General features: G+C 41.6%; 2 protein-coding genes across 2 annotated transcripts; one reads left to right on the top strand and one right to left on the bottom strand.

The window, feature by feature from the left end:
- Nucleotides 1-657: 657 nt before the first annotated feature.
- Nucleotides 658-9166, top strand: ercc2 (excision repair cross-complementation group 2). The gene is made up of 23 exons (XM_034701752.1): nt 658-817; nt 1013-1112; nt 1685-1762; nt 1856-1918; nt 2106-2219; nt 2324-2440; nt 3172-3288; nt 3516-3639; nt 3737-3833; nt 4116-4249; nt 4370-4538; nt 4854-4972; nt 5467-5536; nt 5937-6006; nt 6179-6280; nt 6371-6434; nt 6594-6715; nt 6874-6966; nt 7180-7252; nt 7344-7414; nt 7555-7698; nt 7787-7930; nt 8283-9166. Exons 1-23 carry the CDS (start codon nt 813-815, stop codon nt 8373-8375), a joined length of 2283 nt encoding a protein of 760 aa, XP_034557643.1. The 5' UTR covers nt 658-812; the 3' UTR covers nt 8376-9166.
- Nucleotides 9167-9277: 111 nt separating this feature from the next.
- On the bottom strand, nt 9278-21299 carry klc3 (kinesin light chain 3). Its single transcript, XM_034701765.1, has 14 exons — nt 21081-21299; nt 18615-18863; nt 17508-17573; nt 16961-17125; nt 16391-16466; nt 15737-15882; nt 15333-15415; nt 15002-15089; nt 14627-14728; nt 14180-14353; nt 13902-14001; nt 13414-13591; nt 13252-13309; nt 9278-12059 (listed from the first exon to the last, which is right to left on the bottom strand). Exons 2-14 carry the CDS (start codon nt 18822-18824, stop codon nt 11976-11978), a joined length of 1530 nt encoding a protein of 509 aa, XP_034557656.1. The 5' UTR covers nt 18825-18863; nt 21081-21299; the 3' UTR covers nt 9278-11975.
- Nucleotides 21300-21567: the final 268 nt, after the last annotated feature.

Genomic DNA, 21567 nt, shown 5'->3' with positions numbered 1-21567 from the left:
AGAAGAAGAAGAAGAAAAAGAAGAAGAAGAAGAAGCATCTTTAACAATGAGATTGAAGAAATTCGAGATGAGATTGAATTTAGTTGATATATTACAGATAATTCTGATGATAAGTGTTATAGTTTTTTGTTGTTAAAATATCTGAGGGGACTACTTTAGAGGTAAGAATTTAGAAAACAATTATTTTTTAATTTTCATTTATTTTTAATTTAACTGTTTTTATCTTTATTTTGTTTGTATATTTATTTATTCATATTTCTCTTTTAATTATAAATTTTGTTAATATTTTAGTTGTTTTAGGTACTTTAATTTTATCTCATTTTATTTATCTATTTTTTTCTCTTTTAATCATACACTTTGTTAATATTTTAGTTGATTTATTTACCTTTATTTAATTTAATGTATCTATTTTTCTCTTTTAATCATACACTTTGTTAATATTTTAGTTGGTTTATTTACCTTTATTTTATTTTATTCATTTGTCTTTATTTTTTTGTTTGTATTTCTGTATTTATATTTATCTTGTAATTAAACACTTTGTTAATATTTTAGTTTGTTTATTTATTTGTATTTAGATGACAGCCTGCGAAACCACATCCACCCTCCACACCAGTAGGTGGCGGTAATGCGCCATAAAGCCGTTTACCAACCACCAATGAAAACAGGTGAAGAAGAAACCGCTTCTTCTTCGTGCTTTGCTTTCTTTGTAGCATCGCTGTGTCTGCTGTTCTTATAACATCAGAAGTTTTCAATGACTGTTTAAAACAGAGAAATTAACACAGAGGAGGATCTGCTGCTAAAAGTTTAACAACATGAAGTGAGTGTTTGATTTAAGGCTGTTTAAAATAAACTGTTCACGCGCTGTCTTTAACCTGCGTCTTTATAAGTTTTATTCTCATATTCAGAGGATCCATCTGTAGCCTGTTTAGCTGCTGTTAGCATCATGGCTTTAATAAAGGAACTGATCTGTTCTCTGCAGAATCTGATCCCTCTCTGTGTTCACTCCTTTCAGGCTCAACATAGACGGACTGTTAGTGTATTTTCCATATGACTACATTTACCCTGAGCAGTACTCCTACATGCTGGAGCTGAAGAGGACTCTGGATGCTAAGGTGGGTGCTGCTCGTGGAGCTCTCATTTTATTGTACAGGAGACACATTTATTTATTTATATGATACCAAATATTAATTTAAGTTTATTTAGAAAGCATCTTTCACAGGGCGCACACAAAGGGCTTTACGAAGTATCAATATAAAGACAGAACTATCATTTAAAAGCTGAATAAATCAAAATAAGACTGAAAACAGACAGTAATAAAACACCATACAAAAGTACATCAGTTGGGTCAAACTAATGTGTCTGAAGCTGCTTTTTGGAGATCCAAAGAGTTAAAAACTCAAAGCCTGGTCACCTTCAGTTTTCAGTCTAACAGGGCGCACAGACAGAAGACCTGAGGGGTCTACAGATGATGCATGTAAGGAGCAGGTGCTTGATCGTGGAGCTTCAGCTTTATACGTCAATACGAGGATCTTAAACTGTATTCTGAATTTGATTGGCAGCCAATGTAAGGAGAGTGAAGTGGGGGTAATGTGGGTTTTCTTACTGGACCTGGTTAACAGTCTTGCAGCAGGGTTTTGGATCATCTAAGGCTGGTGAAAAGAGAATCACACGTGTTTTCATTCAGGGTCATGGAGTCCTGGAGATGCCTTCAGGGACAGGGAAGACCATCTCTCTGCTGTCTCTCATCGTCGCCTATCAAAAGGTGAGTTTTCTGTCTTCATGTGACTCCTGCCTGTTCTGGTCTGTTTCTGCTTCTGACAAACAGAGTTTGATAATGTGTTTTCTCTCTCTTCAGGCGTTTCCCTTAGAAGTGACCAAACTTATATACTGCTCCAGGACGGTCCCTGAGATCGAGAAGGTGAGTCTGTGGCTGATGAAGTCACCTTCAGAGAAAGAGAATGTAGGAGTTGTAAATGTATCCTGTCTCTCTCCTGCTCTGGACTAAAATGTGATGAAATAAACAAGAAAACAGAACAACAAATCTAAAGCTGTGGGAGGAGATGTTTTGAAAATACTCTAATGGATTTGCTCTGTCATCTGATCAGGTCGTGGAGGAGCTCAGGAAGTTGATGGAGTTTTATTCCAAACAAACTGGAGAGACGAACAACTTCCTGGCTCTGGCCCTCTCCTCCAGGAAAAACCTCTGCATCCACCCGGAGGTACGAACAGCTGCAGGCCGTCACACACTGTTCCTGGTTGTGTCTGCTTTGGTCTGAAGGATTAAATAAATATGAAATAACCTGGATGATCTGCTTCTCTTCAGGTGAGCGCTCTGCGCTTTGGTAAAGAGGTTGACGGGAAATGTCACAGTCTGACGGCGTCGTACATTCGAGCCCAACGCCACAGTGACCCGGACCAGCCCGTGTGTCGCTTCTATGAGGTGAGAACTTTTCTACTGCAGCGTGAGGAAGACGAAGCAGACTGAGGCAAAGTTTACAGATGTGTTTGAGTCACGGGTTGTTCATTAGATGACACAAAATAAAACAGAAAGTATTGAGGCTAAAGAATGTGACAGAAGAAAAGAGTATGTCTGACTCTGAGGGGTAAAGAAACAGACTGAAATGATCAGAGTGTTTGAAAAAGTTGTTGTAGTTTTATGTCAGTCAACTCATCCATTCAGCTTCACAGCACTTAGCTCAGAGCAGCAGAAACACCAGGAATCTGAATCCATTATGTGGTCTCTGTTCACGCCTTGTAAAGATCTCTAACTAGGATACAACGAACAAAAGGAAGACCTCACGTTGCATATCGTCCTTTCAAACACTGAGGACAGTCTCTGGTTTCTAGTCGTCCTCTGAATGAACTCATAATCCTGCCTCAGGTCCAAACTCATAAAGTGATTCACTATCAGTGAAGACTGGTTTAGAGTGTGTGTGTAATCAGTTACTCAAAGTTCAAACTGACTGAGAATCATCATCTTTAGAGTCAAACCTCGTTCAGGTTCAGATTCTGCAGAATCGACTCAAATCAGATTTAATGAGATTTAGTTTTCTGGTCGTCTTTAGTTCACGTGTTGAATGTTCACATGTTGGTCGGTTGTTGTTTTGCTTTCCTTGATCTTCCCCCGTCATCTTTTAAAATCTTCTTTTATTTTTCCCTTTCTGTCTTTAGGAGTTTGATTCAGTCGGCCGACAGGTTCCTCTTCCTGCAGGCGTCTACAACCTCGACGACCTGAAGGACTTTGGCAGAAGGAAAGGCTGGTGTCCGTATTATCTGGCACGCTACGCGGTACGTTACTCTGAAGTCTCTCTTTGTGTTTTGAGAAAGTCTTAAATGATGATTTTACAGCTGAATTAAAACAAAGGCTGATAAAGTTCAAATGTTCTGAGCATGTCTAGTTCACTTTATAGTAAATATATTGTTTTAATACAGAGAAACGTTTCCCTGCTGCCCTCACTGATCTGGACATAATCCATTGTAAACACATTTTCTGTCCTGTCTGCATCTCCTCTCAGATCCTGCACGCTAACATCGTGGTGTACAGCTACCACTACCTGCTGGACCCAAAGATAGCCGACCTGGTGTCCAAAGAGCTCGCCAAGAAGTCTGTGGTGGTGTTCGATGAGGCTCATAACATCGGTGAGGAGTCTGGGATCATTTCTTCTTGACATGATGAAACAATCTTTAATGTTTCATGTCGTCTCATGTTTTCTGTCGGGCTCCTGTTTGTCCTCAGACAACGTGTGCATCGACTCCATGAGCGTGAACATCACCAGACGGACGCTCGACCGATGTCAGACTAACGTGGACACGCTGCAGAACACCATACAGAAGTAAGAACCTACAGTTTATATTCTTTCCATGCTTCAGAGTCATTTTAACTTTTCATGTGAGGGAAACAAAACACATGTCCTCCATAACAGATCTGCAGCTTTTCATTGGTTTAGAAAGGTTTGAGATAAAGTGGAGGAAATAAACGTCACATCATCTTTTAGACTCGTTTGTTTTCTCTTCAGAAGTTTAGAAAATGTCACAAATAATCACTCTTCCTCCTCCTGACCTCTAACCTTAATAATCCTCCTCCTCAATAACTCTTGATCTCTGCTGTCTCACAGGATTAAAGAAACAGATGCTTTCAAACTGAAGGAGGAGTACCGGCGATTGGTGGAGGGTCTAAAGGAAGCCAACGTCGCCAGAGAAACAGACGTCTACCTCGCAAATCCTGTGTTACCAGATGAAATCCTTCGAGGTACAGACGTCGGCCATTCTGCTTTTACTCTTCATCATCGTCTGAGCTCTGAACAATCATTTCCACAGATTCAGAAACACTTCTTCTTCTTCTCCTTCACTCTCTCTCTCTTTCTCTCAGAGGCCGTCCCCGGTACGATCCGTACAGCAGAGCACTTTGTCTCCTTCTTGAGACGATTCCTGGAGTATCTGAAGTCCCGTCTGAGGGTCCAGCACGTGGTCCAGGAAAGCACCCCTCAGTTCCTCAAAGACATTTTTGACAAAGTCTGCATCGACCGCAAACCTCTCAGGTCGGTGTGAAAATCAGCCGTCTATTAAAACATGAACGTTCCTCCTGAAGACGATCTCTGAATGTGTCCCTCCTCTCTGAGCGTGTCCCTCCTCTATGAACGTGTCCTCTTCTCTGAACGTGTCCCTCCTCTCTGAACGTGTCCCTCCTCTCTGAACGTGTCCCTCCTCTCTGAACGTGTCCCTCCTCTCTGAACGTGTCCCTCCTCTCTGAACGTGTCCTCTTCTCTGAACGTGTCCCTCCTCTCTGAGCGTGTCCCTCCTCTCTGAGCGTGTCCCTCCTCTCTGAACGTGTCCTCTTCTCTGCGTCTCTCCAGGTTCTGTGCGGAGCGGTTACAGTCGTTACTACGAACTCTGGAGATCGCAGACATCGCAGACTTCTCCGCTGTTACTCTCATCTCCAGCTTTGCTACTCTGGTCAGCACCTACAGCCAAGGTACGCTCTGATGTTTACAGACTCACATGAGACATGATCCCTCTCTTTAGACATCAGGTTTAGCTATTTGATGTTTTATTATTGCAATGTTTCTGCAGTCACTGTTTCTGCTGTGTTAAAAAAGTGGTGCTCATTGTAGGCAGTGTCAGTTGTCCCTTTCCTTTCTGCACTACCTGTTTTCTAAATGAAGACAATCTTTAAACTGTCAGACTTTAAAGTCTTCTGTTTATTTATTTGTCTTTGCTTCATGTTTCTTGCACAAATAACTCCCTAACATCTCTGTGAGGGAGAAGGTGTGCACAGTTGGTGCAGGTTTATTCATGTTACCTCTTTCCTCATTCTTTTATTCTCTCGTGTTTTTATTCTCTCTCTCATTTAATCCCTGTAATTAATGTTCCTCCTTTCTGTGAGCCTCTGTGTGAAGTGATGTTCCTCCTGCAGGGATCAGTAAAGCTCACGTTGTCCTCTTTGTGTTCTCTCTCTGTCTGCTGCAGGTTTCACTATAATCATTGAACCCTTTGAAGACAGAACTCCAACCATCGCCAACCCCGTGCTTCACTTCAGGTGAGTCAAAGCTGATGCATTAAAACTGCAGGAAGACTCTGTCTGAATGTTTCTGTTGTGTTGTTTTTACATTTGATGCAAACACCGTGCATGTCGATGATCAGTAAAGATGTGTGCAGATTTTGTTTCATGCTTACAGACTTTAAGTAATTAACAAACACTGAGGACGAGTGCTGCAGGGCGTAAAGACTGAGACGCAGCTGCTGTATATATTTTATTGTTGTTGATCTGCATTAGTCTCTTCTTAAAATCCATGTTTGTTTTAATATGTTTTGACATTATTTACTTCTGCCTCTTTCTTGTTTTCAATCTCTGTAAATCACTTTGAATTGATTTGATTTGCATGAGAGATGATGTTTAAACAAAGCTTGATTGTTTCTTCCTCTCTGCCCTCCCTCAGCTGTATGGATCCGTCTATAGCCATCAAACCTGTTTTTCAAAGGTTCCAGTCGGTCGTCATCACCTCGGGGGTAAGTTAGTGACCTCTCTGAGTTTGTCTGAACCACAAAGTCTCTCCGTTTGATGTTATAGTTCATGAGATTCCCAGGATGTGTATGCAGAGGCTGAAAAGTCACAGTAATTCAGTTTTAAGTGTTTGTGTTGACGTGCACTGACGAGTCATTGCTCTTGTGTCCTCTGTAGACTCTCTCTCCTCTGGACATCTATCCCAGAATCCTCGACTTCCGCCCGGTGACCATGGCGTCCTTCACCATGACGCTGGCTCGGACCTGCCTCTGTCCTCTGGTGTGTGACTAAACTCAAAGACTGAACTGGGCTGCAGAAACTTCACTTTCTTGAGCACACATATGAACTCTCTGTTTCTCCCTCGTGCAGATCGTCGGCAGAGGAAATGATCAGGTGGCACTGAGCTCAAAGTTTGAGACCAGAGAAGACTTTGGTTAGTGGATACATCTCCCATCATTTCATTCATCAATGAGTCCCAAAGGCATCAAACATATCCATGTTTTAGTTTCTTTAAAGGATCATATCTGAGAGCATTATGTCTTGTCTCAGTGCAGCATCACATCATGATTATATTTCATGTTTTGGTTTCCAGCTGTGATTCGCAACTACGGAAACCTCCTTCTGGAGATGTCTGCGATCGTTCCTGACGGCATCGTGGCTTTTTTCACCAGCTACGTCTACATGGAGAACATCGTGGCCTCCTGGTATGAACAGGTCAGTGTGAGGACATACAGCATACACACAGAGGAGACTGAGCTGATCATTCAAACACATCCTCATCTATCTTTGAACTAATGAAGTGTTTAATTATCTTCTCTTTGTGAATGAAAGAAGCACAGTTGTGTGATGTTTCCTGGTATGTTTCCTCTCAGGGTATTTTGGAGAACATCCAGAGGAACAAGCTGATCTTCATTGAGACTCCAGACGCTGCAGAGACGAGCATGGCTCTTGAGAAGTTCCAGGAGGTCAGAAAGACGTTTAACTTCATATGCATTCATATAAGTGACACACAGCTGTAGATATTAGTTAGAGCTTCAGGAGTGCTACACAAACATGAGGGTGGTTAAACAGATGGCACAATGCATGCTGTAATAGATGCAAAGAAAAGTTACATCACATCCTCATGTTCTCCTGTAGCGTCCTACTTTCCTAACGTGGACTTCCCTCTTTCTTTTCAGGCCTGTGAGAACGGCAGAGGAGCGATCCTCCTCTCTGTGGCCCGGGGGAAGGTTTCTGAAGGAATAGATTTCGGTAAATGATCTCAGGATGCTGCAGTTACAGATGCAGGATCTGTTTGGTGTATTATCATCATGATAACTCTGAATCTGTGTTTCCTGTTCAGTGCATCACTTCGGCCGAGCCGTCATCATGTTTGGAGTCCCTTATGTTTACACCCAGAGCCGGATCCTCAAGGTCAGAGCAACCGCTGATCTCCAAAGTGACTCTCTTACAGTCACAGTTTCATTTTATATATTCATCGTTCTGTGAGAGAGGTTTCTTGAGGGGTTTGTTCCAAACTCTATATGAACACATGTTTGTCTCCCATGTTTCAGGCTCGTCTGGAGTACCTGAGGGATCAGTTTCAGATCAGAGAGAACGACTTCCTGACGTTTGATGCCATGCGTCACGCGGCTCAGTGTGTGGGCAGAGCCATCAGAGGGAAGACCGACTACGGACTCATGATCTTTGCCGACAAGGTTTGTGACATTCCCATTCTCTCGACCTGCTAAGTCCCAGGTTTGAGTTATCATCAGTCGGTATTTGATGAGTCCCTCTCTCTCACAGCGTTACGCCCGAGCAGACAAACGTGGAAAGCTCCCTCGCTGGATTCAGGAACACATCAACGACGGGAGTCTGAACCTCACCGTGGACGAAACCGTTCACCTCTCCAAGCACTTCCTGCGGCAGATGGCTCAGCCTTTCAGACAGGTAGGACTCACACCTATCATATATTAATAATAATATGTTCAATAATAATAAGTGTATTTTTATTTATTTAATAATAATAATAAAAAATAATTTAGGTTCCTAGCGGCTGCATAGTAATGAGGCTTCCTTGCTCAGGTACACTCACCTGTTTTGAGCCTAACCTAACCTCTCTCTCTCTTTCTCTCCTCTCCTCTCCTCTCCTCTCCCCCTCTCCTCTGCTCTCCTCTCCCCCTCTCCTCTGCTCTCCTCTCCTCTCCTCTCCTCTCCTCTCCTCTCCTCCTCTCCTCCTCTCCTCCTCTCCTCCTCTCCTCTCTCCTCTCTCCTCTCTCCTCTCTCCTCTCTCTGTCTTCAGGAGGACCAGCTGGGTCTGTCTCTGCTGACTCTGGAGCAGCTGGAGTCCGAGGAGATGCTGAAGAAAATCACTCAGATTGCTCATCAGACCTGAAGGTGACATCACTGCACATCGTCACTGCACTGTAGTGTGAGAGAGGCCGTCACTGTGCGTGTATCATCAGAGCAGGTCACACAGCAGGAGCGACGGAGGTTTCAATAAAGTTTGGGGGTTTTGAACACACACATTCTCTTTATATAGAAATAAGGTGTTCAGTTTTTCACGTCACAGAATTTACTACAAAATAAAATCACCACAGTCTTTATCAACACTCTAAACGTGAAGCTGCAATTAAACACAATTAACCACAGTCATCTGAGAGGTAAAATAATGTACAGCTCACACTTTGTGACAGGATCACCTCTATAAACTTCATCAGCTCTTAAATTGGCTCTGTGTTTAAGAGTTATCACACTTATATAAAACTGCCACTCAAGCTTCACACTGTGCTTATTTATCAAGTCTGTTCAGTTTGTTCCCGCCCTCCTTAACTTCATCCACTCGGTGTTACATGAGGTGCAGGGATCAGCCGTTAAACTGAGGCAGAGATCAGTTCCTGTGTTTTCAGTGTTCAGTATTAAACATTACTTACAGACAAGAACTCCTGAATTAAAGAGCTGTTTTCATAAGTACTGTGTTTGAGAAGATATAATCAGTCATCAGCAGGTCAACATGTTGCTCCATGTGTGTGTGTGTGTGATATCAGTCCATAATGTGTCTGTCATACAGGCAACAACTACTGTTAAGTTTCCTTTGCTACTGCATCTGTACATAGTGGCCTTTTATACCCAGCATGAGTATGTTGTTCAAGCAGGATGTTTAAATATAACATTTTGTATTTAGTATTTTGTCTCCTGTCTTTATTTTAGAGGTAAAGTTCTTCTTAAGATGCAGAACTGAACTCTAAACTTAACATTTTATACAACAAAGACATCAATCACAGAAACAACACAAGGTGAAATGTCTGATGGTAATTTATTCCAGCTTAAATTTTCAAATATAAAATACAACCATTCATGTTTAGAAGAAAAAACAAAGCATCAGAGGAAATACAAAGTCCAGTTCCTACACTCTTATAGTGTTGTGTCTGTAACATTCTCTCTACAGTTCTAACATCGTGCTTCTTCAGCCCTTACATTAACAGCATTGATATGTTCTACCACAGTAAGAATAATAATAATACAATCAGTAGTTCTCTGGCATGATAAAAGAGGAAACAGTGGAAGTTTAGGGGAATGAAATCCATCAAGGTTGAACGGTTACATTCTGATCAGAGAGCGCATCAACCTTTAGTACCTCTTTAAAACACGCTGCATGTTTTTATTCTCACAGCGATGGAGACAAGTTCAAGTAATTGTTGCTACAGTAAAGTGGAAGAGCACAGAGAAGTCTTGGTCATTCAAAGTAATGTTTTCAAATAGTGACTTGCAGTAGTTTGAGGATTTGAGGCATTTCTGTGAACGAGTTTTCTTGTAAAGTTAAACCGACCCTGTTTGGGTTTGTGCTTCCTGTTAGGGTCAGACTCCACCTCTTTATCTTAGTGTTAACTCTCTGATTGGGTCCTGTTTACATTAGAGATTCACAGATCTGAATAATAATGTCAGTGTTAACAGGCCTGATCCTTTCTGTTCAGCTGCATGTCGGTGCTTCAACCTGCATCAGATGCATGCTGAAGAGAAAGATACAGGATGGGTCATTATTCTCATAATAAATAACATTTTGTTAATGTAATGTAATTCAGTTCTTTTTGCAGCTTTTAAACATTAAGATGCCTTTTTTTTTAAGCCTGATGTTTCATGATAGGGACGGGCATTTCAAGCCAAAACACTATTCGATTGTCACTGGCATCTATTCGGCGATTATTCGTAATCAAGCCCCCCTAGTGGCGAGCGGTGGCAGTGTCGGTCTCAACATTTACCCCAGTATTTCTGAGACGTGTGTGTTTACATTTTACAGCCATGCTCAGTCTCTGCATTCTCTGTATTTCCAGCAACTGTCACTACTGTTTTATTTTTATTTTTGCTGTTTACTACAGTCAACATTCTTCTTCTTCTGTTACTTGATGCGATTAGAAAAGTGCTTTAAGACGCTCTATCGCCACCATATGGTGGGAATAGTGTATTACAACCAGGGGCAGGTAAATAAACATGTATATGGTATAAACAATGAAAAACTGTCCATTTAAAGGAGATAATATTCACATTAACTCTTTGACTTTTGTAGGAAGTGAACAAATATTCAAGCATTTGAAAATCATGACCCATCCTTAATTCATAACGCATTAATCCTGCTCTCACTGATCAGTTATGTGTGTTGCGTTGTGTCTGCGTTTAGCTTTTGGCAGTAACTCTGTATGACTTGTCTGAAGATATTTCTTAAACACGCCAAAATTCGTGCCACCTAGAACAATCCCCGTCTCTTTAAGTCATGCTGCTTTTTGTTTAAGGTTTCGGACATCCATGATATTCATGGTCCTCCTCTTGTCAGACACTTCACACAGAGCGGCGTCGAGTTAAAGGAACAGCTCTGTTGAATTCAAGTGAGTCGTCAAACCACATTACCTCAGGCACGAGATGAGAACTGAGGGTTAAAGAGAGCCTGAAGAGACATTACAGTAATGCTACATATTAACATGTGTACTAAGAAGATCATTTATTGATTGATTGTTAAAACATGAAGAGATAATGTGCAAAAGCCTTTCAGCAGTCCGTCTCTGAAGTCAGGTTTGTGCGTTCGTTTTGTTCTCGGTGCGTTCGTCACATTTTGAAGCTTCATAAATAAAAGTTGGTCCTTTAAAATCTGAACGTGGAACAGGAGGACCGGACCGAGGTGCAAAACAGCCGAAGTACTCACATGAAGTTTTTCTTTCTTTGACAATATAAAATAAAATTAGATTGACCTGCAATTTTAAAAAGGCAAAACATACTTTAACATTAAAATATCTTTAACAGGCGAAACTTTATAACTCAACGTTTTCATGGTAAACAAAATGAAACATTAAAATTTTAAATATCAGGTTTTAATCAAAGTGCAAACACCTTTATCTTCAGCTGCTAACAGCTTCCAAACAGTTTCAAAGATCAAAATGCCAAAATATACCTGTTTGTCTTTATTAAAATATCTTTATAAATATATATTCATGGTTCCTGTACTTTTGTCTTTCATGTTAAAACCTTTGTTTCTAAAAAAGGGACACAAATATAACTCTGTAAAAACTTCTTACATGTAAATGCTGGCGTTATGTCAGGAAGTCTTAAAGGAATATGTGTAAACAGATATTTGTGTATAAAATATTATGATCTGGATTTGTTGAAGAACAAAAACATGAAGGAATGATTACATTTCAAGTTAAGAGAGAGAGATAAATACAGTGCAGCTCTGATTTGTTAATAAATGACCTTTTGTAACCCCTGTTTGGAGACACGTGTCTTTAAAGGGGGAAGAATCTACAAACATGATCCTAATTTAATTTTTGAAATGAGCGCCGACTTTCAAAGTTTTGACCAAAGTGTCCGGTGTGATAAATTCTGTGTCTCAGTTTTTACCGGAGGGGGACTCAGTCTTTTCTGTAGGACCTCTGAATGCACCGTGTGACCCTCCGTCCAGTTACCTCAAGGACGCCGTCTGCAGACTCGGTGTGTGTGTCCGTGTGTGTTAGCTGGTCCCACCCAGTGAGCCTCGCCGGGTCAGGCTCTGTGTGCTGGAGCTCAGGCCGCGGACGTCCGTCAAATGACTCGACTGAAGGAAGAAACAAAGAACGCCATGAAGGTTCAGGAAGGTTTTAAATCATCTGATCTCAAACTGTTTCCAGTCTTAGTTATTTAAAAAATGCTGGAGAACAATCTTTAATTTCCTTTATCTGAAATTTGGGTTTTATACTAGATGTTTTAGAGCATCCTATAATATTCATTTTTTTTGCTCCAGAGACAAAACAACAATAGAAATGTTGCACCAAATTTAAACTATAAGGTTTGAAGGATCACTCCTCTAACAGAAGCATGTCATCACAGTTAATAATAATAATAATAATAATAATAATAATACATTTTATTTAGAAGCGCCTTTCAAAACACTCAAGGTCGCTTTACAGACAGATTAAAACACAATAAATAAAACAACACGATAAAATAAATAAAAACAACAAGCAAAGTAACACCAAGTTAAAAATGAAGCAGTGGAAATTAAACAGAGGATGCGGACTGAAACAGATGGGTTTTGAGTTTTGATTTGAAGACGGGTAGTGAGTCAGAGTTTCTGATGTCTGGTGGGAGTGAGTTCCAGAGTTGGGGAGCAGAGCTTTCAGTCGCTCTGCTCCCCATGGTGCTGAGACGGGCAGGGGGCACAGAGAGGTGGAGGGAGGAGGAGGACCTGAGGGAGCGAGAGGGGGTGACGATGTGGAGGAGATCAGACAGGTACAGGGGGGGAGAGGTTGTGAATGGCCTTGAATGTGTACAGGAGGATTTTGAAATTGATTCTGAGTTTGACCGGTAGCCAGTGGAGCTGCTGGAGGACGGGGGTGATGTGGTGAAAGGAGGGGGTTCTAGTGATGATGCGGGCTGCAGAGTTTTGGACCAGTTGAAGTTTATGGAGGGATTTGTGAGGGACACCGAAGAGGAGTGAGTTACAATAATCGATACGGGAAGTGACGAGACTGTGGACCAGGATAGCAGTGGTGTGAGGGGTGAGAGAGGGGTGGAGACGGTTGATGTTGAGGAGATGGAAGTATGCAGACCGGGTTATTTTATTGATGTGAGAGTTGAAAGACAGTGAGCTGTCGAGGATGACACCCAGACTCTTTACCTGGGGGGAGGGGGACACTGTTGAACTGTCGATGAAGAGGGAGAAACTGTCGGCTTTGGATAAGGTGGATTTGGTGCCTATAAGGAGGAGTTCTGTTTTATTCTTTAGTTAACATGACATAACATCTCACCTTGGCGCTGTCTCTGGCACCAACGTTCAACACATTCAACGAGTTCGCCCTCTTCATCCTGGAAACAAGTCAGAACATGATGATGAATGTTTTTCAGACTGACAGAGTTTCATAAACATCACGTTTGTGTTTGTTAAAGGATCTGATCTGAAATATTATTACCCAGGATTCCTCGGGGCCGTTTCCTCCATCCCGACTCCTCTCAGTTTGCGTACCAGCTTCTCGCTGCTCCTCCGTATCGATTCTCTGAGTTTGGTGAAGGAGCCGCTGCGCTTCAGGTTACTGAGTCCGTCCTGTGAACTTCCATCGTCTGCTCCGGACCAGCTGGGACGACCGTCGCCTGGAGATCAGAGAGAGAGACGTCACTAACAAGCGTCTGAACACGCAGCAGGAAAAAACTCACCCCTGTGAACTTGTACTCTTTGCTTTTCTTTCACATGTTAGAGAATGTGCATCAGACTGACTTCAATAAAGAACATGCAGCAAATTCTTTACATCCTCATGCAACAGCCTTCTGCAGAAACAATCAACAGAAGAACTGAAGGAGGAGCTTACAGGTTTATAACTTGAATTTATTATAACCTTAAATCATATTCTTGTGCACTTCTAAATTATAGTTAAGTTAGTTTTATAACAGCTTAGTTTCGTACCTTCTACAGATCCAAACTCCTTTTCGTGTGCTCTGGTCAGGATCTCTTTATAAAGAGCTTCAGCTTGTCTGTATTTCCCCTGCTTCAGATAACACGAGGCCTGAGAGAGAGAGAGAGCAGGAAACAGAGGACGTGAAAGAAAGAAGAGTATGTATTCAGCATTTCATCCCCCAGTCTAAGTTTGAGTTCTAATAAGCTTGTTGTGAATGAGTGAAGCTGGATGAGGTTTGAATCCTCTTCTTATGCATGTGTAATAAAGGGATGTGTGCCAGCCTCACCAGGTTGTTCTTGGTCTTGGCCACGTTTGCGTCGTCCGGTCCCAGTTTGCTCTGGTAGATGTGCAGAGCGCGCTCGTAGTACTGCTCCACCTCCTGGTACTTCCCCTGGTTCTGACACAGCAGAGCCAGGTTGTTCAGCTGCTTCGCCACGTCCGGGTGATCCGTACCGAGAACCTGAGAGGGATCCAGACACAAAAAACACTGAGGACACGAACACACATCATCCCCTCCAGAACCATGACTGTGTCTGATATGTGAAGCTGGCTGGACAAGAACAAGAACAAGTCAAACCCTGAAAGTGAAGAAACTTCTGTGTGTTTATTCCTTCAAAATGTGAGCAGGCCTCTCTTTAAGAGTTCAAATCTAATCTAGGATGTGGACGGTGTCATGGCAGTGTTGATAAAAACTAACCACCACATGTGTGCAGGAATAAAACGTGTGTCTCACCTTCTCTCTGATCTGCAGAGCTCGTTTACACAGCGGCTCAGCCTCCTTGTATTTTCCTCTTTTGCCATAAAGCACCGCAAGGTTGTTTAGTGTCGCTGCCACCTGCACACACACACACACACACACACACACACACACACACACGTAAACACAACGTAAATTAAATAACAACTGCATTTAATATGGAAACAATGCATGATCTATGGAAGAGAAGCAGCTCCAGCATCAAAGTGAAATATAACTTCAAATATCCGTTCTGATTGTTTGTCTCAAGAAGACGTCACACTTTGGAAACCCACTAAAAGATTTGAATTCGTAGATATGCCAGATAAACAAAATCTTATAATAATGTTTAATTATAAGAGGGTTACTCACAGCTGGATGGTCCATACCGAGGGTTTTCTCCCTGATCGCCAACGCGTCGTTCAGCAGGTTGGCTGCTTCTTTGTATTTGTTCTGGTCTCTGAGGAGGAACATGTTCATGTTGTTTATTTACAGTCCTCACAATCTCAAACTTCTGTTACTAAAGCTGCAAGAATCTCTCTTACATAGGGATGAATAAAATACTAAACCACAATACTGTCTTCTCTTCCCATCATGAAAAGTCAACATGTGATCATATATCATCATATAAAAGTAAAGCATTGATTTGTGGTGTGAGAGTGACTCCTGTCTTAGAAGCTGAGAATGAATCTGATAGACTGACCTGTACACCAGCGCCAGGATGTTCAGCATGGTGGCTACATCTGGGTGTGTGTGTCCTGAAGACTTTTCCAGGTCCTCCAAAGCCTGCAGAGATCAAGTATTTATAAGAGTCAGAATAAACACCCTGCAGTGAATCTCCATGATGTGGGTAATCATTAAAGTATTCATCCTTTCTTTCTGTAGATGCACTTTATGATTAATGATAGTGTTATTTGATTGTTTATGATGAGAAGTATTAGCATAAACTAGACGCTTCGTTCATGGTCGGCTCCTCCTGACTATCATCCACACTCTTCATGTAAAGATCTGACGTGTCAACCTGACCCCGTCCTGAGGGAAAGACCCCTCCTCTGAGAACTTGTTGAGACATGCAGTCGACCAGCTGGAGGTCAACGCCCCTCTCACCTGTTTGCAGAGCGGGACAGCGACCTCGTACCGGCCCTGGGAGGCGTACTGGATGACCAGGTTGTGGAGTGTTCGAAGGCGGGCGGGGATCTCGTAGCCGCCCTGCTGAGCTGCTGCTGCTGCGCTGCTGTGATGAGGCTGAGACACTGAGGAGCAAAAAACAACAAGAACAACGACGTGAAGACAAATCTGATACAGAGCAAGACTTTCAGGACTTCAGATGTTCAGGAAGTTTAATCCTGACATCAGTGAATCATTCTAACAGCATGCATAACTCTGAGGACGACCCTGACACTGACGTGGATCAAACTCATTATCGCTGCAGCTGAAATTCAACATCACAGTTTGAAATGTCTTCGCTGTGTGTGAAGAGTTTCAAACATCTCAAGGAGCAACAACAGTCAAGGAAACTAGTTTAGAAACAGAAGGTTGTCCAGTTTACAAGGTTAATAACTTCTAATAACATTAAAACACGTCATCTTTGAGCTCGTTATGACAGAGATATTAAAGGGTGAATTCACCCAAAATCGCCTGTCAGAAATCAAGATGACCTTAGATTCTGTTTTGATGATGCTAACCCATTTTCTTTAAGTGTGTCAGAGTCATACTGTATATTTTCACAGTGTGCACTATAAACCCAGAGTGAAGTCTTACTCTGTGACTGCTCCTCGTCCTCTGTGGGGAAGAGATCATCCAGAGACTCTTTGTTGGAGGTTGTGTCTTTATCTTCCTGAAATGAGACAAAAATCCAACTCAGCAAACATAAAGGTTCAGAAACATGATCCTGTTAAAGACTCTATTTCTCAGTGTCTTCATTTTACAGCACATTTCAATAAGAAGTTAAAGGGACCCTTTCTTTAAAGACAAACTCATCATAACCCTTAAAGGATGTGTGATGCCCTCAAATCTGGATCATCCTGCAGCTTTGAGCCTCTTCAGCTCACAGGTTTGATTTCACAACAAACTGTCTCTGTCTCTGTTGTGAGATGAATCATGGGTAATATTTCAGCCTGGTTTTTCTGGATGTTTACGCTGAATCAGATTCAGACTCTGTGCCAAAAGGTGTTAAATCACTCTTCAGTAGGTCAACCCACGCTGCCGAGTTCTTCCTCCACATTTCATGATTCATTACTCTAAATCTAAGTCTGCAGGTGAAACCCTCTCGAACACACACACACACACACACTCATGTTAGTATCTCTGTTCAGTGTGTCGTGTCCTCACCAGCTGCGGCTCCTCCTGGTCGTATTTGCGTATGGAGGACATGAACTGCAGATGTTTGTTCTGCTCCTCTAAGGTGACCACGTCCTGCTCCCTGTCCTGTAGCCGCTGCTGAGCGCCCGCCAGCTCGTCCCTCAGCCACTGGTTCTCCTGACACAAACGACGCACCTGAGGAGGAAACGGGAACGAGGGGGAGAGAAAGGTTGAGGGAAATCAGGAGAAAGAGGTGAGGGGAGGACAGAGACGCGAAAAAGGATGAGAGAAGAGAACAAAAAGAAGATATGCAGGATGGAGAAGGAGGACAGCAAAGATGAAGGTCAGCGACAGATGAGGTGGAGAAAGATGTGTAGTTTAAAAAGAGCAAAGACGAAGGAGGAAGAGAACGAAAGGGGGACAGGTGACCTGAGTTATAAGAGAGCTCCAGCTGCAGCTCTCGCTCTCTCTCTCTCTCTCTTTCTCTCTTTCTCTCTCTCTCTCTCTCTCTCTCTCTCTCTCTCTCTCTCTCTCTCTCTCTCTCTCTCTCTCAAGAGAGCCATTTGCACAAACAAACCTGTGTACGCAGCTTCTGTTTCTCCGCCTCCAGAGAGCCCAGGTGAGCCGATAACGCCATCATCACCTGCAGGAACGAGAGGCTCATTACACACGAAGGGAAAGTCCCTCAGATATGAATAAAACAGACATCCAGTACCAGAAACATACAAAGAGACGTGGATACTTTTCAGGAAGAATAAGAAAGCACAAGTTTAAAACCGACTTGATGACACATGCTGTAAATGATGTAGTTTCTGCAGGGTCTAAATTCAGTTACAGGGCAGTTCAGGGTACTCCTTTCCAAAGGTGCAGGAACTTTGGGGCCGGGGCCTTCAATGCTGAATGTTTCTGATTGGTGGAGTAACCACAGTGTTTTTATTTCACCCGATTTTATAACTCCTAATTATCGTCTGCTTTGAGCCTGATAGCCAGAATGTGTCTCTGCAGTCACTCTAGAAAGCACCTCCCTAAAGCAGGGGCTTTTCAGGAGGAGATTAAAAAACCCCAGAACTAAACTTAAAACCTGGTTCCTGCTGTTGAAACACGCGGAGTTCCTCAAAAGGTTCCTAGTTCCTGGGGAAAGTTCCTACTGTGGAAAAGCACCTCGTAAGTGTAGACTCAAATCTTTCACGTGTATTTTGAGGGTCTTTATTCAGACCATTATGATTATTTGTGTTTGTAAACTCTGCACAAGTGGTTCCAGGAAACAGGTCTCTTTCATGGCCCTGACTGTGGAAAAGAAAGCTGGTTCTTAGAAGATTCACCGACTTTGAACCAGACCGAGCACCAGGGCCACTGTGGTGGAAAAGGGGGAATGGAGTCATATAAGTCTTGAGAGTTTCAGCCTGACTGTTAGGAAAAGAAAAGGAGGAAACTGAGCTTCTGGGAATTTTGTCTGCAAAGCTGCCGCCACAAAAAACACCGTGAATGTACCAAAAGAGGAAAGATGTCAAATTAGAAACAGCAACACATGAAAGATTCAACACTGAGCCTTAAAGAAGTCAGGAAACACAGAGTCAATGAAAACTCTCTGTGGATTCATCTTTATAAGATCATCTGAACCACAGTTCATGTGAAAAACCTGCCCCTCAAAAACAGAAGAGAATCATCATCACCCTGCCCCTACCTGCGCCTCGCTCAGTCCCAGCTCTATCCTCTCCAGTGACTCCCGGATGATGCCCGTCTTCTCCTGCTCCACGCTGCCGCTCTCCGACGCCGTCCGGCTCTCCGTGTGTTCCTGCAGACTCTCCAGCAGGCTGCGGTTCTCTCCTCTCAGCGCCTCCAGGCCTGCGATCACCTGCTGCGTGTTGCACAGAATCTCCTCTCCCGACAACATGATGCTGACTCTGGGGTTCCTCCTCTCACGACAGCTGACCTGGAGACAGAACAGAGAGAGTTATAATAGAGATAGTTAAAGGACATCTAATAGAAGCTGCAGTGATAATAGCTGCTGTAGTGGTTGTTGTGGCACAAGCTAGAGGGAGAAGTAGAAGTAGAAGTCAGATCCCTGAAAGTATTTGTGGTCTCAGTTTAAAGAAGTAGAATTTTTTAAAGCACGGGTCAAATGCTTTCAAACTGTCAGTAAACATGGGCGGGTTTTCAGGTTCCTCTTTCTCTTTCTGGACTATTTTAAAGAGAAAGGTGAGGTGAGGAAAGCTGAACACAACTGAGGTGCCATTCATTACTGAGCATGAAGATATTTATGAATCCAAATCAGTCCTTAAAAGACTTGGAGGATGATCCATCTGTCTGCAGATGTTTTATTTAAATGTAACTCAGGCTGTTTTTCTGGAGCTTTCTTGGCCAGGACTCTCTTGGAAAAGAGATTTTTCATCTCAATGAGCATTTCCTGGTTAAATAAAGGTAATAAATAATAAATAAATAAATAAAATGTGGCGCTATATAAATAAAGATTGATTGATTGATTGATTGAAATCAACAGCAGAGAGAGCTTCAACAACAATTAAAATCAGACATCAAGAAAACAAACACAAAAGACACAAACAATGATTTAACCTGAAGTCACAGGAACACAAGAACCTGACAATATGTGCATATATATGTCTATATGTCTATATGTATATATGTATATATGTATATGTGAGACCAGAGGGACCAAGAAAGACAGACGAATAAAAGAATAAAAGGAGAGAAACAATAAAAAGGGGCGACAAGAAGTAAAAAGGAATAAAGCAGTAGAAGAGGAGTAAAAGCAATACAGAGATAAAATCATCAATAAAGATAAAACATTTCAAGATACAAGAGATAAAAGAAATTATAACAGAATAAATGAAAGATAAGATAAAAGCATTATATGAAGATAAAAACAGTAAAATAAATAATTAAATCAAGATGAATAAAATCAATAAAGGCAGTGAATGAGATATTAAGAGAAACAATGAAAGGAAAATAAGATGGATAGAAAGTAAAATGATAATAAAGACAGTAAGAAGATGACATCCCATAATGACCTGACAATATCTACATGTATATGTCTATATGTCTATATGTGCGACAGAGGGACAAAGAAAGACAGACGAATAAAAGAATAAAAGGAGAGAAAAAATAAAAAGGGGCGACAAGAAGTAAAAAGGAATAAAGCAGTAAAAGCAATACAGAAATAAAATCATCAATAAAGATAAAACATTTAAAGATAAAAGAGATAAAAGAAATTACAACAGAATAAATGAAAGATAAGATAAAAGCATTATATGAAGATAAAAGCAGTAAAATAAATAATTAAATCAAGATGAATAAAATCAATAAAGGCAGTGAATGAGATATTAAGAGAGTCAAACAATGAAAGGAAAATGATAATAAAGACAGTAAGAAGATGACATCCCATAATGACCTGACAATATGTACATATATGTCTATATGTCTATATATGTGACAGAGGGACAAAGAAAGACAGACGAATAAAAGAATAAAAGGATGGAAACAATAAAAAGGGGGCGACAAGAAGTAAAAAGGAATAAAGCAGTAAAAGAGGAGTAAAAGCAATACAGAGATAAAATACATTAGAATAGAATAAATGAAATCTGAGATAAGACATAAAATGAGATAAAAGCAGTAAAGTATATAAATAGATAATTAAAGCAGGATGAATACAGTCAATAAATGCAGTAAGGGAGATATTAAGAGGATAGAAGGTAGAATGATAATAAAGACAGTAAGAAGATGACATAATGAGCTGTAATGTAAAGTAAACAGTGAGCATGCTCTGTGTTTATTATGGGAGGAGCAGCAGGCCTCAGGGTCTCAAACACTTAAACACTGTTACAATGTAACTGAATGTAACTGAATGTAAATGAATGTATCACTAATGAAACACACACATCCTAAATAAAGGATTGCGTCACACTTGGACGCCTCCCAGCTGATTCCTCTGATAATAACAGAGCAGACCCTCCTGTGTGTGTGTGTGTGTCTGTGTGTGTGTGTGTGTGTGTGTGTGTGTGTTAATAATAATCTGAATATTAATATCTGAATGATTATTGAACTCCACAGCTCGATGTAAACACACACACACACCACACACACACACACGCAGGCTTCCTTTCAGACCGACACTAAGTTATTTATAGCCTACCTGCTAAGTCCGGGCTCCGGCGGCGTGCTTTGTGTTCTGGTCCACACTGAGCTGAAGTTCTGGTTCTGACTTTTAAACCTTTAGAATAAAGAGGAACTGTCCCAGCACGCTGTCTCTCGGTCTGTTTGGAGAACAGGTGGGAAGAGGAAAAGAAGGAGCTGTAAATTATTCACCTGCTGCCTCCTCGGCTCTCAGCTCCTCCTGTCAACACACAGTCATGAGGGTCAAGGCAGCAGCAGGAACACTCCACATCCGGTAAACACCTTCAAAGTAAAAGCCTCACAGCTACTCTTATAATCTCAACTCATTTTTATTTATAAAGAACCTTTTATACATTAAAGCATGCAGCCCAAAGTGCTTCACAAAAAGAGTATTAGGTAGAAGTGGAAAGGAGAGGAATATATAAAAATAAGGGGAAAAAAAGAAAAAATCCTGACGATCAAATTAATAAAATAAAGTCAGAGAAGTAACAGCAAATGAAACAAAA

Source organism: Notolabrus celidotus, chromosome 14 (genome assembly GCF_009762535.1).
Source record: "Notolabrus celidotus isolate fNotCel1 chromosome 14, fNotCel1.pri, whole genome shotgun sequence".
NCBI lineage: Eukaryota > Metazoa > Chordata > Actinopteri > Labriformes > Labridae > Notolabrus > Notolabrus celidotus.
This window is presented reverse-complemented; position numbering and strand designations above follow the sequence as displayed.